Source organism: Cervus canadensis, chromosome 5, assembly GCF_019320065.1.
Source record: "Cervus canadensis isolate Bull #8, Minnesota chromosome 5, ASM1932006v1, whole genome shotgun sequence".
NCBI lineage: Eukaryota > Metazoa > Chordata > Mammalia > Artiodactyla > Cervidae > Cervus > Cervus canadensis.
Window position 1 is genome coordinate 39,112,781 of NC_057390.1, and position 19,134 is coordinate 39,131,914.

A 19,134-nucleotide genomic window follows, 5' to 3' on the forward strand; every position below is an offset into this window, starting at 1 on the left:
TACTTCTTGGTTTAAAAGATCCAATCAAATTAACCAGATTGATTGATTGATGTTTTATAAATACTTAAAATCCAGAACCTAAAAATAACTTCTCAGGAAAAATAAAAAAGCACACAAAAACTTGATCTTATGTAACACATTTTATTTAGCATTCTTAAAGAGTACACTAAAGTACTTGGATAACTCAAACCTAACATGTAATAAATATGTATTTTCTCATAGGAAAGCACAAGAAGAAGACAAAAATATTGTGAGTCTCAAGAATTTCAAAATGATGTAAAAAGTTCTCCACACAAATCCAGCTGTATACAATTCCCAAATTCATGTTATGAACCCCATCAAGATTTTACCAATCCAGATATGTTCAACAAGTCAAGCTCCCCATCTTGGTACACAAACACTTCTACAACTGGTATGGAGGTCACAGAATTAGACAGTTCTACAGGATTTTGGTTTGCAGTGTCCCAGTTTACATTTAGTGAAGAGATAAAAGTGGATATATATTATTACAGCTTCACCATTATTTTTCTTTTGATATTAGTATGTCTTGCTTTATATTTTCTCTGAAGTTATCAAATAAAATCGTTTTGATAATTTAAGTTTCTGGCTCTTCACAGGACTGCTGCATTCTTATTTCAGGCTTTTCTCCCAGACATCTTCAAGGTAATTGGCTTATAGAAAGAGAGGGATGCTTTATATTAGAAATGGTATAATGAAAGGTAATAAATAAAATACTTAAGATTCAGATCATCTAGAAAACCTAGAAAAGGGGTTAACCTATTTTTGATCAAAAGAGAAATCTGTAAATTAAAATATTTAATAGAGGCAAATTTATCTTAGAAATTTTTTTAAAATAAATTGACAAATGTTTCTAAAAGTTTTATATATACTGATATACTATAAAATTATATACTATATGTACTATATATATAAATCTTCTATACTATACTATATAAATATATCTTCTAAAACACATTACTGAAAGCTAGGTACAGTTTTATGAAATGTGACAAATAATTTGCTTACCTTACTACAATACGGACATTCACCAAATATGATGTTAAAACTCTGTCTGCTAGTCAGTAGTCCTCTCAACCACTGAAAATTTTGAACAGAGAAGGAAAGAGGAGGAATGTCAACATGATTACAGGTATTCCAAATATCATTTCATTCTTTTTGAGTACATTATATTTTTATGTCAGAAGATTTGCCTTCTTAATTTTCTTTTGCAAGAGTAAGAAGAACATTTTCTGAGCCAATACCAAACTACTAAAATGCTGAAAAACAAGAGGAAACCAGTATGGATTTTAAGGTCTGTACCACTGATTTATAACCAAATTACAGGCCCCTTTAAGAATCTGATAAAACGTATGGACCTTCTCTACCCTAGAACAGCTGTACACAAAAATAGTGTGTTCAAATCCATGGAGTTCACAGACCTAACCTAAATCCATGAATCACAAATTAAGAACTCCTGCTATAAAAGATACCACAGGCTCTTAAAATTTAGGTCTTAATTCTGATCTTAATCACCAGTAGTGGGGTTAATTCTCAACCCATTAATTACAAGCAGGAGGCAACCCATTTTTAAAAATTAAATGAATTTTCATTATTACAAAAGAAAGCATATGTTCCCTTAAGAGTATCTCTATAATTAGACCTCATATTTTATGATTTTATATAATGTAAATTGACATCCCTACCTAAATTCTCCACTGTTAAACTGCAGATAGCACCAGCCACTAAACTGATCACAAAAATCATGAGGTGATTTTAAGGAAGTCTTTGAACAGTGAAAGCACTATGCAATGACAGGTTGTTTTTGTAGACAGATGCACACATAGTAATTATATGTCCACTGTGCCCTAAGATAAATGCTAGAGAGCAAGTGACTGTAGACAGGAATGAAAGCAGACTTAACATACAATAAATAGTAAGTAAAGTGTCACTAAGTGTTGTGAGATATTCAGATCACAAAATGCATTCTTAATATCAAAAGTAGGATTATTACATTTATTCTATACTTAAATATAGCTTGAAAAGTAACAGGTACTCTGTAGTACTAGCTCCCTTTCACTTTATTGCCACCATTAGTCCTACTTGGTTGAGTCTACAATGTAGTTACATGAGATATTTACACAAAGATTCCAATGTTCCATCAGAATCTTTAATTTGTTATACATCAGTGAAAAGTCCATGAATATAGTCTAGATACATGTCCCCCCTTCTTGGATACTTCAGAACATTTCTCAGTTCATCAGTAACCATGAAGAAATGAAACAGGGCATTTGGAATGAATGGTAAAAGGAGCTAATGGCAAAAAAGATGATCACTATTGACTAGACAGATTTTATTTTAGATTTCACATGTATTTCCTATGCAGTTAATTTTGCTGATATTTTTATTTTTACCTCATATAAGCATATATAATGGAAAGACTGGCCACACTGTGAATTATCACACACTTGATCAGGAATGGCACCATCAAGTTGATAGGCATAACAAATCCCACAATCCATAGAAAAATCCTTCAAAAGAAAAGAAATATTCGGGGATGGGTGGGAGGAAAAAAAGAAATAAGGCTACACAAGGTGAAGTAAAAAAAGAATGAATATGGTGTTAGATAATGTTAAATTTTTATAACATTTTTATAAATGTTATATTGCTACTTATAGAAAATACAGTCACATCACTGTTTAACACCTTAGAAAAGCTATTTGCAAGAGAAGGCTTCCTTTTTCATCCAGTAAATAATATACACAGATATACTAAAAAACAGGTTCTACTTCTGGCTCACTAGATGTTTGGGCTTAAGTAATTTTCCTAGTTTATACATCAATATAATGCCATGATAGAATGCAAAAACAGGAACTGACATCAGTTTGTGATTATACTAAACTTCAGAAGCCTGTAACTAAAGGAAAAAGACAAAAACATCCCACCGATTTAGTAGTCTACATTCATCATAAATCTATTATTTTTTCAGTGTAGTAGTATCTATTCAGTTTTGAAAAACTATACTGCCATCTTTCACAAAGACTTCTTTCAAACTAATTAGAACTTTATTTCAGTAATGCATAAGTAGACAGTATAGAAAATCCAAACATCTCATTATCTATACTAGAACTTTCCCCCTATTTTTAATAATAAAGATGTCATTAATCACTTCACTGCTTGAAGACCATGAAAAAAGTACTCTCATAACACCAATCAAAGGTTAATAAGTTCTTTGATGCAACTGTTGCTTGCAGTTCAGAAATCTGTTGTAATATTCTTCCAGTTCCTTCATTCTCAGCCTCATTTTTCTCTGGTGCCTAAAAGAACATTTAATTTTCACTATGCAATACCATTTGGAATATCAAAGCACTGATAAAACTTACAGATTTTTCCAGGATAGCACGAGCTGGAAAGTCAATTTCTAAAACATCTTTCAAATTTTGTAACAGACTGTTTTCTGGATCCCTGAAAGTATGAAAAAAAATTGTTATTAAATTTGTTTAATCATAGAAAAAAGTAAAAATTATATTGCAAAGATACCTACCACAAATGTATGTTTCTGCTCAGCCTAATTCCCAGGGGTTTTACCACTTCAGATATTTTTTAAAAAAGAGAAAAAAATGTCAATTTAGGGTTTGCTGTTTTCATTTTTAAAGTCACATTTGGCACAGAATTTGTCTCTTTATTGAGCTATAACTGATAACACTGTATTATATATTTAGGTATACAGCATAATGATCTGGTATCGGTATTTTGCAAAATGATTACCACAAGTTAAGTTAACATTTACCATCATGCAGTTACAAAATTTGAAATATACACAGTATTTGTTAATTACAGGATTTTGTTTCCTAACTATCTGATTAGAAAATCTAAATCATATATATATATATACATATATATATATAAAAGAAACACAGAAGTACAGAGTTCACAATGAGACATTTTCATTTAAGATATTTACCATTAGTAATAATAATACATTAGAATATTTAATTACAGTAGTGGACAAGGATTTTATGATTCTGTTAAAAACATTTAAACCTGAGATCTCATACCATGGTCAGCTCCAAGAAAACAGCACTCGGGAAGCATAGTGGGATGCCTGGGGTCTACCTCTATATTTATTGAAACGTTATTCCCTAGAATAAAAGAATATCAAAGCTTTTAGAAATAGAATGGTTCATAAAAAAAACATAAAGGAGTAATTTGTCTGGGTACTTAGTTCATTGTATATCCAAGGAAAGATTGTTTTATATGGTTTTTTACAAAAGCAAATACATTACTAATTCATAATTTTAAAAAAGTGAAGTAATTTTAAAACTTTGATCATGACTAAAGATTTGGGATCCTAAGTTTCAAAAGACAGTGCCAATTCATAAGCTGTGTGCGCGTCCAGCCTCTCAGTTGTGTCTGACTTTTTGCAACCCTCCCTGAAGACCCTGCCGGGTTCCTCTGTCCAGGGGATCTTCCAGGCAAGAACAGTGGGGTGGTTGCCACTTCCTCCTCCAGGGGATCTTTCCAACCCAGGGACTGAACCCACATCTCCTGCATTGGCAGCCGGATTCTTTACCACTGAGCCACCTGAATTCTGGTTGGAATTCCATTAAAATTTGAATTATAATTTTCTATGGAGTGATAAAGATGTTTAATATAAAAAATTGCAAGTTACAAACTGAAAAATACTCTAAATGACTTCTATAACTTTCTTGAAAAGAACATAAAAGACTAAAAATACAATAAATGGTAAAAATAAATGTTTAAGATTTGAATTTTATACAAACATTGTTTCTCCATGTGAAGATTTCCTATGTAGGCTAACAAAGGGTTCAATTCATATTAAATGTTTGGAAACTGTTCATTTAGTATCAAAAACAACTAACAGTTCATGTAATCTAAGAATAAGCAATTTCTACTTGATACTACATTCTTTGATAAATTTTAACTATACTATAGTACAAATTTCAGAAATTTTATTGTTTTTATTGAAGGAACATATAGTGTAATTGTTTAAGGTTAATTTGGATTTCATTTTTATGGTAAAAATGTCTTAATAAATTCTATACACTGTAGCATAATCCTTTGGCTAAAGTTGGCAACAATATAAATACAATTATTACAGATCTGGCAAAAAGAGATAATCAAGTAAAATAAAAAATGAGTACAGTAAGTCAATAAGAAAAACAAAATTACAAAGTTAACTTATAATCTCACTGTTTAATGCATTTTTTACCATGAACACAAATTTCACATTAGCCTTTAGCAATATCATCTACTAATGGCTGCAGAAACTACTTTCACTTAACAACAATAGTCATACTATCGAATCTTTTGATTAATTTGCTGAAAACTTGGTCCTAGAAAGGCAAACCAACGCCTGAAGGAAAAAAAACGGAACTAAAACGTAAATATATAAAGAAAGTGAATAAAACCAAGGTTGTTTATGCTGAACCTTGAGAAATAAAGTAAAAATTGTATTTAATCATAACCTGGAGAAATAATTATATAATGGGGCCATTAATACTATACTTCTTTGGAGAAAATATTTTCATTTTATATCTACTTGTTCACAAATATACTGTAACTTGGTTACTTATTCTAAATTAAATACTGTTAAGACTTTTTCAAACTCAGTAACAGTACTATTTGTAGAACTGCTGTACTTCTCTTACTTCTTGTCGTTAACGTGTCCCTTTCCCCACCTAGATAATCTATTATGCCTGGGTAGAAACTATGCAAGCTGCTCAGTAATTTGGATATGATTCACATCAAAATATCCTTCATACAACTATAGTTTATTTACTGTGATCTCAAATATAGCTTTAAAACATCTAAAATCTTGAAAGGTTGAACTTTAAAACTGATTTCATGTATTGCTCGCTCATAATGATAATATATAAACCAGTAATTTCATAGTAAATAGAATATGGTAATATTGCCAGGATGATATTTATGGTTATTCCTTATTAATTTCATATATTTATAGTAATAAAATTTATTATATAATACTTAATATTATTAATTAATATATAATATTTAATACTAAGTACTATAATACTTAAAATATATTCAATTATTATTTTGTAAAGCTTTCTTTTTACTCTTCAATGGCATGCATGGCCCACTTCAGGTTCTTTTATCCTCCTCTATATTTCTGTTAGAAAATATTCCCAGACTTGTTCATACTAATCTTGTCTAGTTTCACAAATGAAGACTTCATTATTTCTAACAGCTTTTCCCAAGTAATGGAAATTTTTAAAAATCTACTCCATAATTTCCATGCTAAATAAAAGCTAATTAGACGCTATCTCCAAATGCTACATCCATGGATTAGATCATCACCTTTTATAATGAAACACCTCAGTAATTATCCTTTCTACTTAAAATATTTACATTTAAATATGTACTAATAAATCATAGTTCATCCCTCATACAAAAAAGTCTCATCTAAAATCCAATGTCATCTTAGATTCCTTTTCCAAAGTAATATAAAATATACTCAAAACACCTTTAAAAAATAAAAAAAACCCTTAATCCTCTTTTACCCTACCTAATACAATTCTGCGTGCTGTAGCACTCCGTGTAGGTTTTTCTGGCTCAAGTACCCAAGTCTTCTCATCAATTTCATCCATAACATCCCAGAATGTCTTCAGTGATTCCACTGCTGCCAAAAACTGAGTATAAATGCTTATTAAGGAGCTCTGTGAAAAGACAAGTGAAAGATGAATAAGTTGCATGACTATCAATAGCAGACAGTCTTCCACTTACAACTCAATTTACAAGTTTTAAGCTCTGTTTCATTTCAGCTAAAACTAGGCTCTAGTAAACAAGAGTTAACTCTCCCTGCTTCGTATCTCTTCACCACTGTTAGTGTTAACAGAATTCTTTGTCACTGAACTGTGCACAAAGTAAACTTTTTTAAAACCATATTTATTTTTACTATGATTAATTTTGTCTATATGTATGGAAAAGTAATTATTAATACAAGGTATGTTTAAACTATTAATGTATATAATATATATTTATCAGTCTATACAATTTTTAATATGAAAAATTTTACCCAGTTATCAAGCACTGTATTTACACTGCTATTTGTAATCTGATTACATTACTTTTATACACTATTAATAAGTAACTTTGCAGACTTAATTAGACATAGATTATGAAAAGTCTTTCCTCATTTTTAAAGAATTCAAACAGAAATTACAAGATTTCTTTTGATGTTAAATTTTTAACCAGTCTCTGAATTCAGTATTTCAGGCATTAATCCATTACAGGAATTAACATTTTCACTACATGACAAGAATTAAAGCCGTCACTCACTTTAAAAATCAATTCATAGTTACCTGATTCAAAGTCAAGAGTTTCTCATAAAATAATGTATGATTAAAAGATACAACTATTTACTAAATATTTTATGTAAGAAGCAATCAAAACTAAAACCATTAAAAATGAATTAGGGATTTTATTTAGTTTCAAATAAAAAAAAATCACCAAAAATACTGCAAATGTACTCATCCAAAATAACTTAAGAATATGATACACCCTGAGTAAGATGAAAAGAAATAACTTACTTCTTTAAAAATGTATTTTGTACTTATGTACTTAAGAAAAATCCATTTCATCTCACTTCAGCAGGGTTTTACATGTAGATGGATTCATAGCTCAGATTCACAAAGGTAATTTCAACTCTTCTAACCTTCTATACACAGAAAAAAAGAGGAGGAACTAGAACTTAATGTCCAAAAATAACCTTTTAGGAATTTGAGGGCAGGATGTCTATTCTTTTCTAGTATACCATACTTACCTACAAGTTTAGATGCCAGAATCCAGAAATCAGAAAACCAGACTCCCAAGTTTTTGGTTTTTTTTTTTTTAAACTATGAGATGTCCTTTATTTCCTCTTTCACTGAACACACCATCCTTCTTTATATACCCAACTAAGAAACCAGTTTTGACCCTTGTAGATTTCCAGCCTTATCACCTAGTAAGTTCAAAAGTGCTAACATGAGACCTAAGTCCATATTTACCATTTCTTGGTAATTATCCTAGTATTATACTATCAAAATAATCCATTATTCTTATTTCCGTATCTAGATTTGCCATCCTTGACTTCATCTACCATCCTGCAGGGTACCCTATTTAAAATATAGCCCTGAACGTATCAGTCCCTCTCTTAAAACCAGGTAAGTCAACATTCCAACTGGATTTTTTCCCCCTCTAGTTACATTTCCCTAAAGCCCACTATTTACACTGCAATTGATTTTTGTATTCTACAAACCTGATACTATGGTTTCTAGTTTACAATAAACAGTTTAAGTGCAGTTCTTCTCAAAGTGATGTTTTTGTCCTTGTGATACTACCATGGAATAAAACCAATACAAACTCTAACAACTGTTCAAGAAATATTTGTTTAAATTGAACTAAACTATTTGACATTAAAATATAACCACTGATGACCTTCATCATTCTATTTATTAGGGTCACCATTATTTACAAGGGTCACCATTATTTACAAGTAGCTTGCAAATTATGTTTTATGTTATCAGTGATTAAAACCACAGTTCTTTATCATGACTTACAGTTAATATTGATCAATATGCATACATAGCTATGTTTACATAAAATAAATTGAAATACTTTCTGTGGGTATATTTACTACTCCAAGCTTCAATAACCACATTCTCTACGATCATTCACAAATTTGTTTAGCTCAGATAGAGAATCCAAAACTACTTAGCTATTTCTATATTGATGTTATTTACATGGCTGTCTAACCTGCACACCATACTCAGATGGTCATCATCTTCCCAAAGAAGAATTTCCTTCCTGTTTTTTTGTTTTCTTTTTTTCCTTAGTGAAGGGACTACTACTTGTCCTACTGCCTAAGCCAGGAATCTAAGCATAGTTTTAAGTAGATTACTAAAACAACCTTCTAACTGAATTTTCTTCCTTTAGACATAGTCCTCCTACTGTAATTGACTTTTGTACTCTGTAAATCTAATACTGTAATTTCTTTGCTTACAATAAAACTCATTAACCATCTGATGCAAATATAATAAACCATTTGCTAGACAGTATGTTGGGATTTTTAATAGTTTTACTGAGGTATACTTGTCATACAAGGAACTGCACATATTCAATGTGTGCAAGTTGATGAGTTTGGGCATATGCATATATCCATAATACCATCACCACAATCAAGGTAATAGATACAGCCAACACTTTCTAAAGTTTCCTTATGTCCTTTTGGGGTTTTCTTAACAAAAAACATGAGATCTACCGTCAACAAATTGTAAAATGCATACTACTTGCATTGTAAACTATCTTCTACACATGGTCCCTGACCTAGAGAAATCCACAATCTATCAAATCAGAAAGATCTGCACCACATTAGACATAGGATTAACACCCTTAATATAAAAGGTTACTTACTGAAAATCAACTTTCAAAATACATACATACATATTAAAGAATAGGGGATAAAGCTTCCCAGAGAAAGACTTCACATAATCATTTAAAAAATACTTCACCTCATAAGTTTAGGTCTTATTTCTAAGTGCAAAGTTTCAGGTATGATGAAGTGCAAAGTTTCAGAGGTGAGCAAAGCCTCAGATTTAAGAGGATGGTGCAAAAAATGAGGTATACTGGATTGGGGTGTGGGGGTGGGTTTGCTTTCCCAAAGTAGCTTTTCTTTCAGTAACTAGGTAGCTCAATTCCATGGTGTGGCTTCTTTCTTACAGCCCTCCCATTACTAGTCACTGCTTTATTACAGAACGCCACTGAAGATGTGAGCATTCTGAAGGTCCTATGGGACCATGGTATATGCCCTTAATCCATTCTAGAATAATCAAGAGTGGCTTTGTTATGATTCAACACCAATGATTTTGTTCCAAGGCTTCATTTGTCGCTAAGTAGTATGGTTTTTAAAACGACCCTTTTAATGACAAGTTTTATTTTCTACTTGTCCAGACTTCCCACAATAATATATATTACTTGTATAATCACAAAAGAGCACAGGTAGAAATAAAAGGTCTGTCAGCTATTCTTTCATTTCATGATGTATATAGTGAAAAATATGCTAAATTTAATTAAACTAGTATTTCAACTATGCCTCAGGACTATATTAGGATCTCCAATACAAAGATAAAAAGAACCCAGTTCACAAAGATATCACCATTCTAATCTTGTAGGGTAACAAAGTATCCGATCTAGACATACTCAGCCTCTTGAAGCCTTAAGATTAAGTCTATAAACGCGAGTATGCCATAGAATCTACAGCATAGATAACTTCTAAGGTGACTTTCAGATCTAAAGTCAAGAATTCAAATATAACTTTGAAAATTCATAGAGTAGATGATTCTGTCCACTCAAAAGTACATATATTTTCTTTCAAGATGCCAGTTACTATAAATACTCCCATTTATTTCCAAAGTATGTTTATAAACATTTTCTCATTCACATTATAAATAATTTATGATTCACTATAGAACAAACATTTCCTCTTTAATCAAAAGAACTGTTATACCAGGATGAAAATATTTGGATTACATTTTCTATCCTCACATATTTAAGGAGAGAAGTCAAAGATGCATTATACAACTGCTATTATTTTCTAAAATACAGGGACAAGATTTCAGTCTTCTAAAACTTTTGAGTTTTGAAATAATTTATAAAATGATAAATTTCTAGCAGAAATATAAAAGTAATAAATATCATGAACATTCAAAAATTACATGTGGAACACTGCAACTGATTAGTTTCTTTAATTAAAGGAAAATGTCAATCGTTTCTGCACATACACATGATTAAAAGAAATAGAGGGGAAAAGCTGTAGGTGTAAGACAAAAGAAATTAGCAAAATAAACAATTAATTAAAACAAACAGAAAAGGCTTAGTATCCCAAAAGCAATAAATTGTTACAGAGGCGAAACGTACCCCAGTAACCAAGATTACGATGTAGAAGCTTCTCATGTAAGCCATGCTGTGGTGGTGAGAGGATGTGATGATGCTAAACAATCTCTTGTTCTTAGAACATTTTTCTAATTAAAAAAGTCCTGAGAAACTTAAAAAATATCAAACAAGATGAGAAGAGCACATTCAATATATCTCTACCTACTCCAAAGATTTGTAGCACACCATTTCAATGGCATACCAACCATATTATTTTATCTATGTATTTTTCATTCTATTTTTACATGGGGTAGGGCAGTGACAGGCGGAAAAAAAAAAAAAAAACAACACAGACTAACCACCAGACATTGGAAAACTACATCTGTAACATCCCATGCATTAGGAGCTCAACAGCTAGGTTTAACAGGGAAGAGAGTCTCTGAAATGGAGACCAATCTTCTTGTGTGAAAAGCTAAGGTCAGAAGATTAACCATTGTGTACACAGGCATCTCAATGAGATCTGTATGTGAGATCCCTATGTTGATGCACTGAAAATTTCTGAATAAACACAATTGTGAACAGTTTGTTGGGTATGAGAGATTTGGCATTTAAACCTTTAGATCATGAACCATTCTGGGCAAATGTCACCAAATTATGGCCTTACCAAAAAAATTAAAAGGCATATTCTATCTCCTGACTAGTTATTTATATTACTGAAACACAGTCAATTTTGGAAATGCTTGCCAATTTTCATTGCAGGCAAGTGTGATGACAATTAAGCAGAGGAAGGTAAAGTTGGTTATTCTTATTTTATATTTAGTAAATAAATAAACCATCAGAAAACTAGATTACATCAGAAATCCTAAAGGGTTATCACCTTTTCTCACGACATACAGCCAACAAATAAGGAAGGAGATGAAAACGTTATATTCAGTGAAAGGAATTGGTGCTCTGGTTTCCACTGGCACCACTCACTAATGAGTGGTTTATATGCTAAAGTCTAAATTCTTCAAAACATGCTAGTCCTGATTACTGAAACGTTAATGATCTCTTTTTTATGTTTGACAAAGAAACTGGTTAACAAGTATAAGCTAAGAAGTTAGTGGCTGTGACCCATTATTATATAGAAGGTGTATAAAATTTTTAAGAGTGGTGACAAGTCAAAGGAAGCTCATAACAACTGTAAAGAAAGTTCTGTAGGGGTAAGGACATCATTTGAGAGATTAGTATACTATTTGAATTAAAATAAATTGAGTTTTTAAAAGAATTGTCAAGTTATATCGCTTAGAAGGTCACATAGAGCTGCAAAGGTTTTGTTCAATCTTGAAGAACAAATCAAACACACAAAAGGCAAACATCAGGATTTTTTCAGGAAGATAAATTTGTGGGCCCTAGGTTTAACTGGTATATTTGGAGCACTGTCCTACATCATCTTTATTTGTAGCTATAACATTAAGTGATATATGCAATGGTAATTTTAACTTGGAAATCTCCCCCAAAAAGCAAAGCCTGAGGCAAGGGCTGGCAGTACAGATAGGTTATTAGAAGGAATCTTAGGGACTGAGGGAGTAGGGACTGGACCGAGTACAAGAGAAGAGAGAAGTAAGGAAGTACTTTCAAGATGGTCACTGTGGTCAGTGGTGGCTCTGGGAGAAGTTATGGAGAAAGTTCCTCAGAATTGCCACCCAAGAAACAATTCAGGAGCATTTATTCACTGGCTTCCATCCCTGACTGGTCGTGTTGCTCTCCGTGGGGTTACAAATCCTCTCACATTCCGATCTGCATACACACGTACACCTGGTGGCTCACACAGCATCGCTGGTCCCAGCGTTACAAGAGCTCTGGGCAAAGGGCATCGGCAGATCTGAGGTGAGGTGCTCTGTCAGGGCACACAACCATGAAATGCACTGACCCATGAGGCTGAGTAAAAAGCGGATGCAAAGGAAGTGAAGTAGGGAGCAAGGATTATCCAAGTCTTAGCCATTTGCCAAAAAGGGAAGTGACATATGGTCAATTCTCCAAGAGTTAAATATGCCTATTCTGAATAAACTTTCCTCTTAAAATTGATTTACACAAAGCTTTAATAGTAATAAAAGGGATTATTTGAAATAACATGTATATATGTGTGTGTGTGTGTGTAATTATATAAATTCTGCCTATTTGGGGCTGTTGTCTTATTACTGAGCTTTCAGAGCTCTTTGTATTTTCTAAGCACATGTGCATTATCTATATATCTTGCAAATAATTTCTCCTAGTCTACAGCTTGTCCTTTTGCTCTCTTAACAGTATTTTTCAAGAAGGAAAAAAAAACTGTACATCTCCTATATGATCTAGCCATTCTAACTCTAGGTATTTTCTGAAAGGAAATGAAGGCATATATTCATACAATGATATTCATATAATGTTCATAGTACCTTATTCATAACAGCCACATCCTGAAAACAACCCACAGGTCCATCACAGGTAAACAAACAATATGTGATTATTCATAACATTCATACAAAGGAGTACTACTCAGCATAAAAAGAATGAATTATTAGTACATGCTATGACACTGATAAATCTCTAATTATGCTGAGGAAAGAAACCTAACATAGAAAAGTACACAGAATTACATAAAACTCTAGGGAGGAGGGCAGTAGTTGCCTGGGGATCGGGAGGAGGGACAAGAGGGACAAAAGGGAGAGATTAAAAAGGGGAAGGGGAAACTTGGTTGCTGTGGAAATGTTTATTATCTTGATTGTGGGGTTGACTTCACCCATATAAACATTTCTCAATGCTCACCAGATCATACACTTTAAATACATTCAGCTTATTGTGTATCAATTATACCTCAAAAAAACTATTTAAATGGAGAAGGAAATGGCAATCCACGCCAGTATTCTTGCCTGGAAAATCTCATGGACAGAGAAGCCTGACGGACACAGTCCATAGGGTCTCAAAGAGTTGGACATGACTATGTGACTCAATATGCACACACCAGGCTGTTTTAAAAAACACTCATCTGATTTCTGGACAGTAATGGCTCTATATAGCAGTACCTTCTTTGCAACAGATTTGTAGTGTATTTCTCAACATTTAGGAGCTAAACAATTTACAAAATAGCCAAATTTCTAACACCAAGGACAAAGGCAGAAGAGTAACTGTTCATTAACCCACAATTTAGAGAATAAAGTTTTATCACTTGCATATGTATATATTGAAGAAGGAAGGAGAAAGGATATATATGGGAACTAAGATGTTAGCTATTCCCGCATAACTGTTATTAAATTATGTTAAACTAGGAAAGCACTTAAGCAGAAAAGTGTGAACACTGCCAATCTCAAAATGTAATGCTTATTATCTTTAAAAGCATTTTGTTACTTTTATAATACCTGAAGTGATATAATAATGTCAGTCACTTAACCAGATCTTAGAGTATAATATCTTCATCTTAAGTACTATTATTTCCAGTATTTTAATAATTTTCTCACAGTCCCGGAATGTGATCTTTGTGCTCTGATGACACTTAAATTAATAGCATAATTTTCTGGTACTTGCAACAGTTGCTTTCCATTCTGATTTTTTTATACTTTCCTATAATACATGCAGATAAATCCTCTAATAATCATTTTTGTCTTTATCTCTGAGGGATTCAAAAAGCTTCAACAGAATAAGGAAATATCAAGAGATTAAACTTTTAGAGAAATTTAATTTTAATATTAATTGCAATATTCCCAATCAGATATCTTTAAAGAGATGATAAATCTCTTAAATATCAGTTCATTTGCTCTTATTTGCAAGCTTCATTGATGTTCTCAACTCTTTCTGTAGGTATAACTAAATCTATTTAATCAAATACTGTTCCTTGGCATACAATCCATAAGGGATACATCAACTCTTCTTATAGTTTACTTTTACTATAACTGACCACTGATGATTTAAAAGATTTGCTACTATTCTTAAGACATGTGGAGAGTATATATGCCCAAAATCAAATGAAACATACTCACTCCATGTGTAGCCATTACAGAATGTAGCAACTCTGCTTATAAAAAAGATAAGGGAGACTGGGAAGGAGAAGCAAATAAATTCTGTCAGGTGTATGTTGAAAATGTATAGGCACTTCCAATGTGATCCGAAGCTATCCTATATTGTAGACCATCAAAAAAAAAAAAAGCTAATTAAATGAGAATTCTGGGTAGATTACAAAGTAATTACAAAGAAAGCAAAGTAGGAATCTGTCTCCCCACCCAGTTTCTGACAGAAACTATTCTGGAACTCTTAAGTCCATTGAAGGCTTGCAACTCTGGTCAATTTCAGCTCAGCTTCGCAGGGGCTACACATCACCCTGCTCCCTGACAGGCAGCTCTGCACACACTACATGAGCACCTTGCACACAGTTTATGTAAGTCAGGGTAAGAGAATAGGAAAACCAAGATCATGGCATCTGCCCCATCATTTCATGGGAAATAGATGAGGAAACAGTGGAAACAGTGTCAGATTCATTTTTTTGGGCTCCAAAATCACTGCAGATGGTGATTGCAACCATGAAATTAAAAGATGCTTACTCCTTGGAAGGAAAGTTATGACCAACCTAGATAGCATATTAAAAAGCAGGGACATTACATTGCCAACAAAGGTCCGTCTAGTCAAGGCTATGGTTTTTCCAGTGGTCATGTATGGATGTGAGAGTTGGACTGTGAAGAAAGCTGAGCGCCGAAAAATTAATACTTCTGAACTGTGGTGTTGGAGAAGACTCTTGAGAGTCCCTTGGACTGCAAGGAGATCCAACCAGTCCTAAAGGAGATCAGTCCTGGGTGTTCATTGGAAGGACTGATGCTGAAGCTGAAACTCCCAATACCTTGGCCACCTGATGCGAAGAACTGACTCACTGGAAAAGCTGCTAGGAGGGATTGAGGGCAGGAGGAGAAAGGGACAACAGAGGATTAGATGGCTGGATGGCATCACCGACTCGATGGACATGAGTTTGAGTGGACTCTGGGAGTTGGTGATGGACAGGGAGGCCTGGTGTGCTGTGATTCATGGGGTCGCAAAGAGTTGGACACGACTGAGCGACTGAACTGAACTGAAGAGAATAGGATGTGTCTTTCAAATATCACGTGTCTGTGCTCTGATGACTGATTGCCGCTTCTCATCTCAGAGGAAAAGACAAAGAGGCAGTTGGATATTGCTTTTGCACTTCCTTCAACTGTCATAAATCCCTCCATCTCCTGCAAAAGTGACTTGCAGAGTACTATAAGCCACTGCCCCTTCCCCCCTCCTCATTTTTCTTTTTCCCCTTCTGAGTGTCAGGTATTAAAGACTATAACATTCAAAAGCAACTCAACTGGGATGAGTGAAACAGGTGAGGAAAATTAAGACATATAAACTTCCAGTTACAAAATAAATGAGTCATGGGGGTGAAATGTACAATGTGGGGAATACAGTCAATAATATTGTAGTATCTTTGTATGTTGACAGATGGTAAACTAGATTTACAATGGTGATGTTTTTGAAATGTATAGAAATACTGAATCACTGTATATTGTGCACTAGAAATTAACAAAGTGTTGTAGGTCAATTATACTTCAAACAACAAACTCAGAAAAAGAGATCATATTTGTGGTTACTAGAGGGGAGGGGGTGGAGGGTAGAAAAATCAGATGAAGGTGGTCAAAAGGTACAAACTTCCAATTTCAGTTATAGTAAATACTAGAGATGTAATATACATGATTGATATAATTAACACTTGTATATGAAATTTGTTAAAAGTAAATCCTAAAAGTTCTCATCACAAGAAAAAATAACAAGTTATTATGTCTGAGAACTAGGAAGAAAAAAAGATCAAAGAAAAGTGCACAAGGTTTAAGGAAAGTGTACGACACCACCAAGTTAACTGACATATGGACTGTGGGATCCCAGAAGAAGAAAATGGCAGAAAGAATATTTGAATGATGACTAAAAAATCCCCAAATTTGATGAAATACATAAATATACACATCAAAGAAGCTCAATGAACTCTAAGAGATCCACCAAAGACATGATTTTTAACTCCACTCCTTTTTTTGTACATGATTTAAGAGTTTAAAGTATGTTTTAACACTAAGAATCATTCTACTCAAAGCTAATGTAACAGGAAGTTTGGTTTGTAACTTCACATTTCATTTCCTACATAATTTAAGAGACAAATGCATTTAAAAGAATTATTAGTTTATGGTTTTGAACACACACTACATAAATATGTAATTTTTGACAATTGATAAGGGTCGGTATAAAGCTGTAAAGGACCAAAGTTTGTGTATTATTGAAGTTAAGCTGGTATAAATCAGAGGATTATAACTTCAGGATGTTAAATGTAATCCTGACAGTAACCACAGAGGAACTATCCAGGACAATATATGACAAAAGAAATTTAAATGTTTAATCTCCCAAAAAATCAACTGAACTCTAAAGCAGTAATGCCAGAAATAAGGGAAAAATAACTATAAGGCATATGGAAACAGTAGCAAAATGACAGATTAAGTGCCTCCTTATCAGTATTAAACTATAAATGTAAATGGACTGAACTCTCTAATCAAAAGACATATTGGCAGAGTGGGTATACAAATACATGTTATCGATAACATTATCACTTTAGATCCACAGACACAAATGAGATGAAACTGAAAGAATGAAAAAAGATATTCCATGTAAACAATCACCAAATGAGAACAGGAGTGGCTAAACTAATATGAGACAAAACAGACTTTAAATCAAAATCAAAATAGATTATAAGAAACAAAGAAGAACATTATGTATTAATAAAAGGTTCTATACAGCACAAATTTATGAGAATTATAAACTTTCATGCAGCTCATAACAGCCATCAAAACATGAAACAAAAATTAACAGAACTGAAGAGAAACAGTTGTACAATAATATATGGGAGACATCAATACCCTACTCTCAATAACAGAACAACCAGAAAGATAAATAAGGAAACAGAGTACTTGAACAACAAACCAACCAACAAGATCTAACAGTCACATATTGAACACTCCACACAGTAACAAAAGTACATATTTCCAAAATGCACATGGAATATTTTCCAGAACATATCATGTTCCAGGCTACAAAATATGTATGAATACATCTGAAAAGACAGACACCATATAAAGTACCTTTTCCAACCACAATTGAATGTACTTATAAATCAGGAATAGAAAGAAAACTGGAAAACCCACAAATTTATGGAAATTGAACAACATATTCTTAATCAATGGATCAAATAAGAAATCACAGTGTAATCAGAAAATTGATTGTTGTTGTTGTTTAGACCCATGGACTGTAGCCCACCAGGCTTCTCTGTCTGTGCAATTTCCCAGGCAAGGATACTGGTGTGGGTTGCTATTTCCTTCTGGAGGAGATTTTCCCGACCCAGGGATTGAACCCACATCTCCTGAATTGGCTGGCAGATTCTTTACCACTGAGCCACCAAGGGAAGCCCGATTAGAAAAAACTTGAGAGACAAAAACTTTCTGAAAACACAGCGTTTAAAACTTACAGAATGTAGCAAAGTAGTAGTAAAGAGGATATTTATAGCTATAAATACATACATTAAAAAACAAGAAAAAGCTCACCATCAACAACCTAACTTTACAACTAAAGAACCAAACTAAACTCAAAGCTAGAAGAAAGAAAGAAAGATTAGAGAAGAGATGAGTAAAATAGAGCATAAAAAGACAAGAGAAAAATCAATGAAACCAAAGGTTAATTCTTATAAAAGTTCAACATGTGGACAAATTTTTAAATAAACTGACTAAGAAAAAAAGAATTCAAATTATTAGAATCAAATATGAGTGCGGATATTACTACCATTGTACAAAAACAAGAATTATAAGACAAAAATTTCATGAAATTTTGTGAAAAAATTTCATGAAAAATTATATACCAACAAATTGCATGGCCTTGATGAATAAATTCCTAGAATCACAAAACTTTCCAAGGCTCAACCACAAATAAACAGAGAATCTGAATAGAATAATGAGGAGTAAGGAGACTGAATCAGTATTTAAAAGATCTCAACGGAGAAGTCCTGGACTTGATAGTGTCACTGATGAATTACACTAAACATTTTAAGAAACTTAACAAAATATCATCAACCTCAGATATGCAGATGATAGTACTCTAATGGCAGAAAGCAAAGAGGAACTAAAGAGCCTCTTGATGAGGGTGAAAAGAGGAGAGTGAAAAAGCTGGCTTAAAACTCAACATTCAAAAAAC

General features: G+C 32.8%; 2 protein-coding genes across 9 annotated transcripts in view; one reads left to right on the top strand and one right to left on the bottom strand.

Annotated features, from left to right (window-relative positions):
- VRK2 (VRK serine/threonine kinase 2) overlaps positions 1 to 599 on the top strand; it is a 98,979-nt gene extending 98,380 nt beyond the window's left edge. For 4 of the 5 annotated variants that reach the window (XM_043468615.1, XM_043468614.1, XM_043468616.1 and 1 more), the window contains one exon: positions 223 to 599. In XM_043468615.1, the coding sequence (XP_043324550.1) occupies positions 223 to 567 (345 nt within the window). In that variant the 3' untranslated portion in view covers positions 568 to 599. The remainder of the gene's footprint in view (positions 1 to 222) is intronic. The other variant, XM_043468617.1, reaches the window with a different exon arrangement.
- The window catches only part of FANCL (FA complementation group L), an 85,450-nt gene continuing 66,446 nt past the window's right edge, over positions 131 to 19,134 (bottom strand). For all 4 annotated transcript variants that reach the window (XM_043468622.1, XM_043468621.1, XM_043468619.1 and 1 more), the window contains 7 exons: positions 6,548 to 6,698; positions 4,056 to 4,139; positions 3,542 to 3,587; positions 3,381 to 3,462; positions 2,412 to 2,528; positions 1,027 to 1,098; positions 131 to 671 (listed from right to left, as the gene is read on the bottom strand). In XM_043468622.1, the coding sequence (XP_043324557.1) occupies positions 636 to 671; positions 1,027 to 1,098; positions 2,412 to 2,528; positions 3,381 to 3,462; positions 3,542 to 3,587; positions 4,056 to 4,139; positions 6,548 to 6,698 (588 nt within the window). In that variant the 3' untranslated portion in view covers positions 131 to 635. The remainder of the gene's footprint in view (positions 672 to 1,026; positions 1,099 to 2,411; positions 2,529 to 3,380; positions 3,463 to 3,541; positions 3,588 to 4,055; positions 4,140 to 6,547; positions 6,699 to 19,134) is intronic.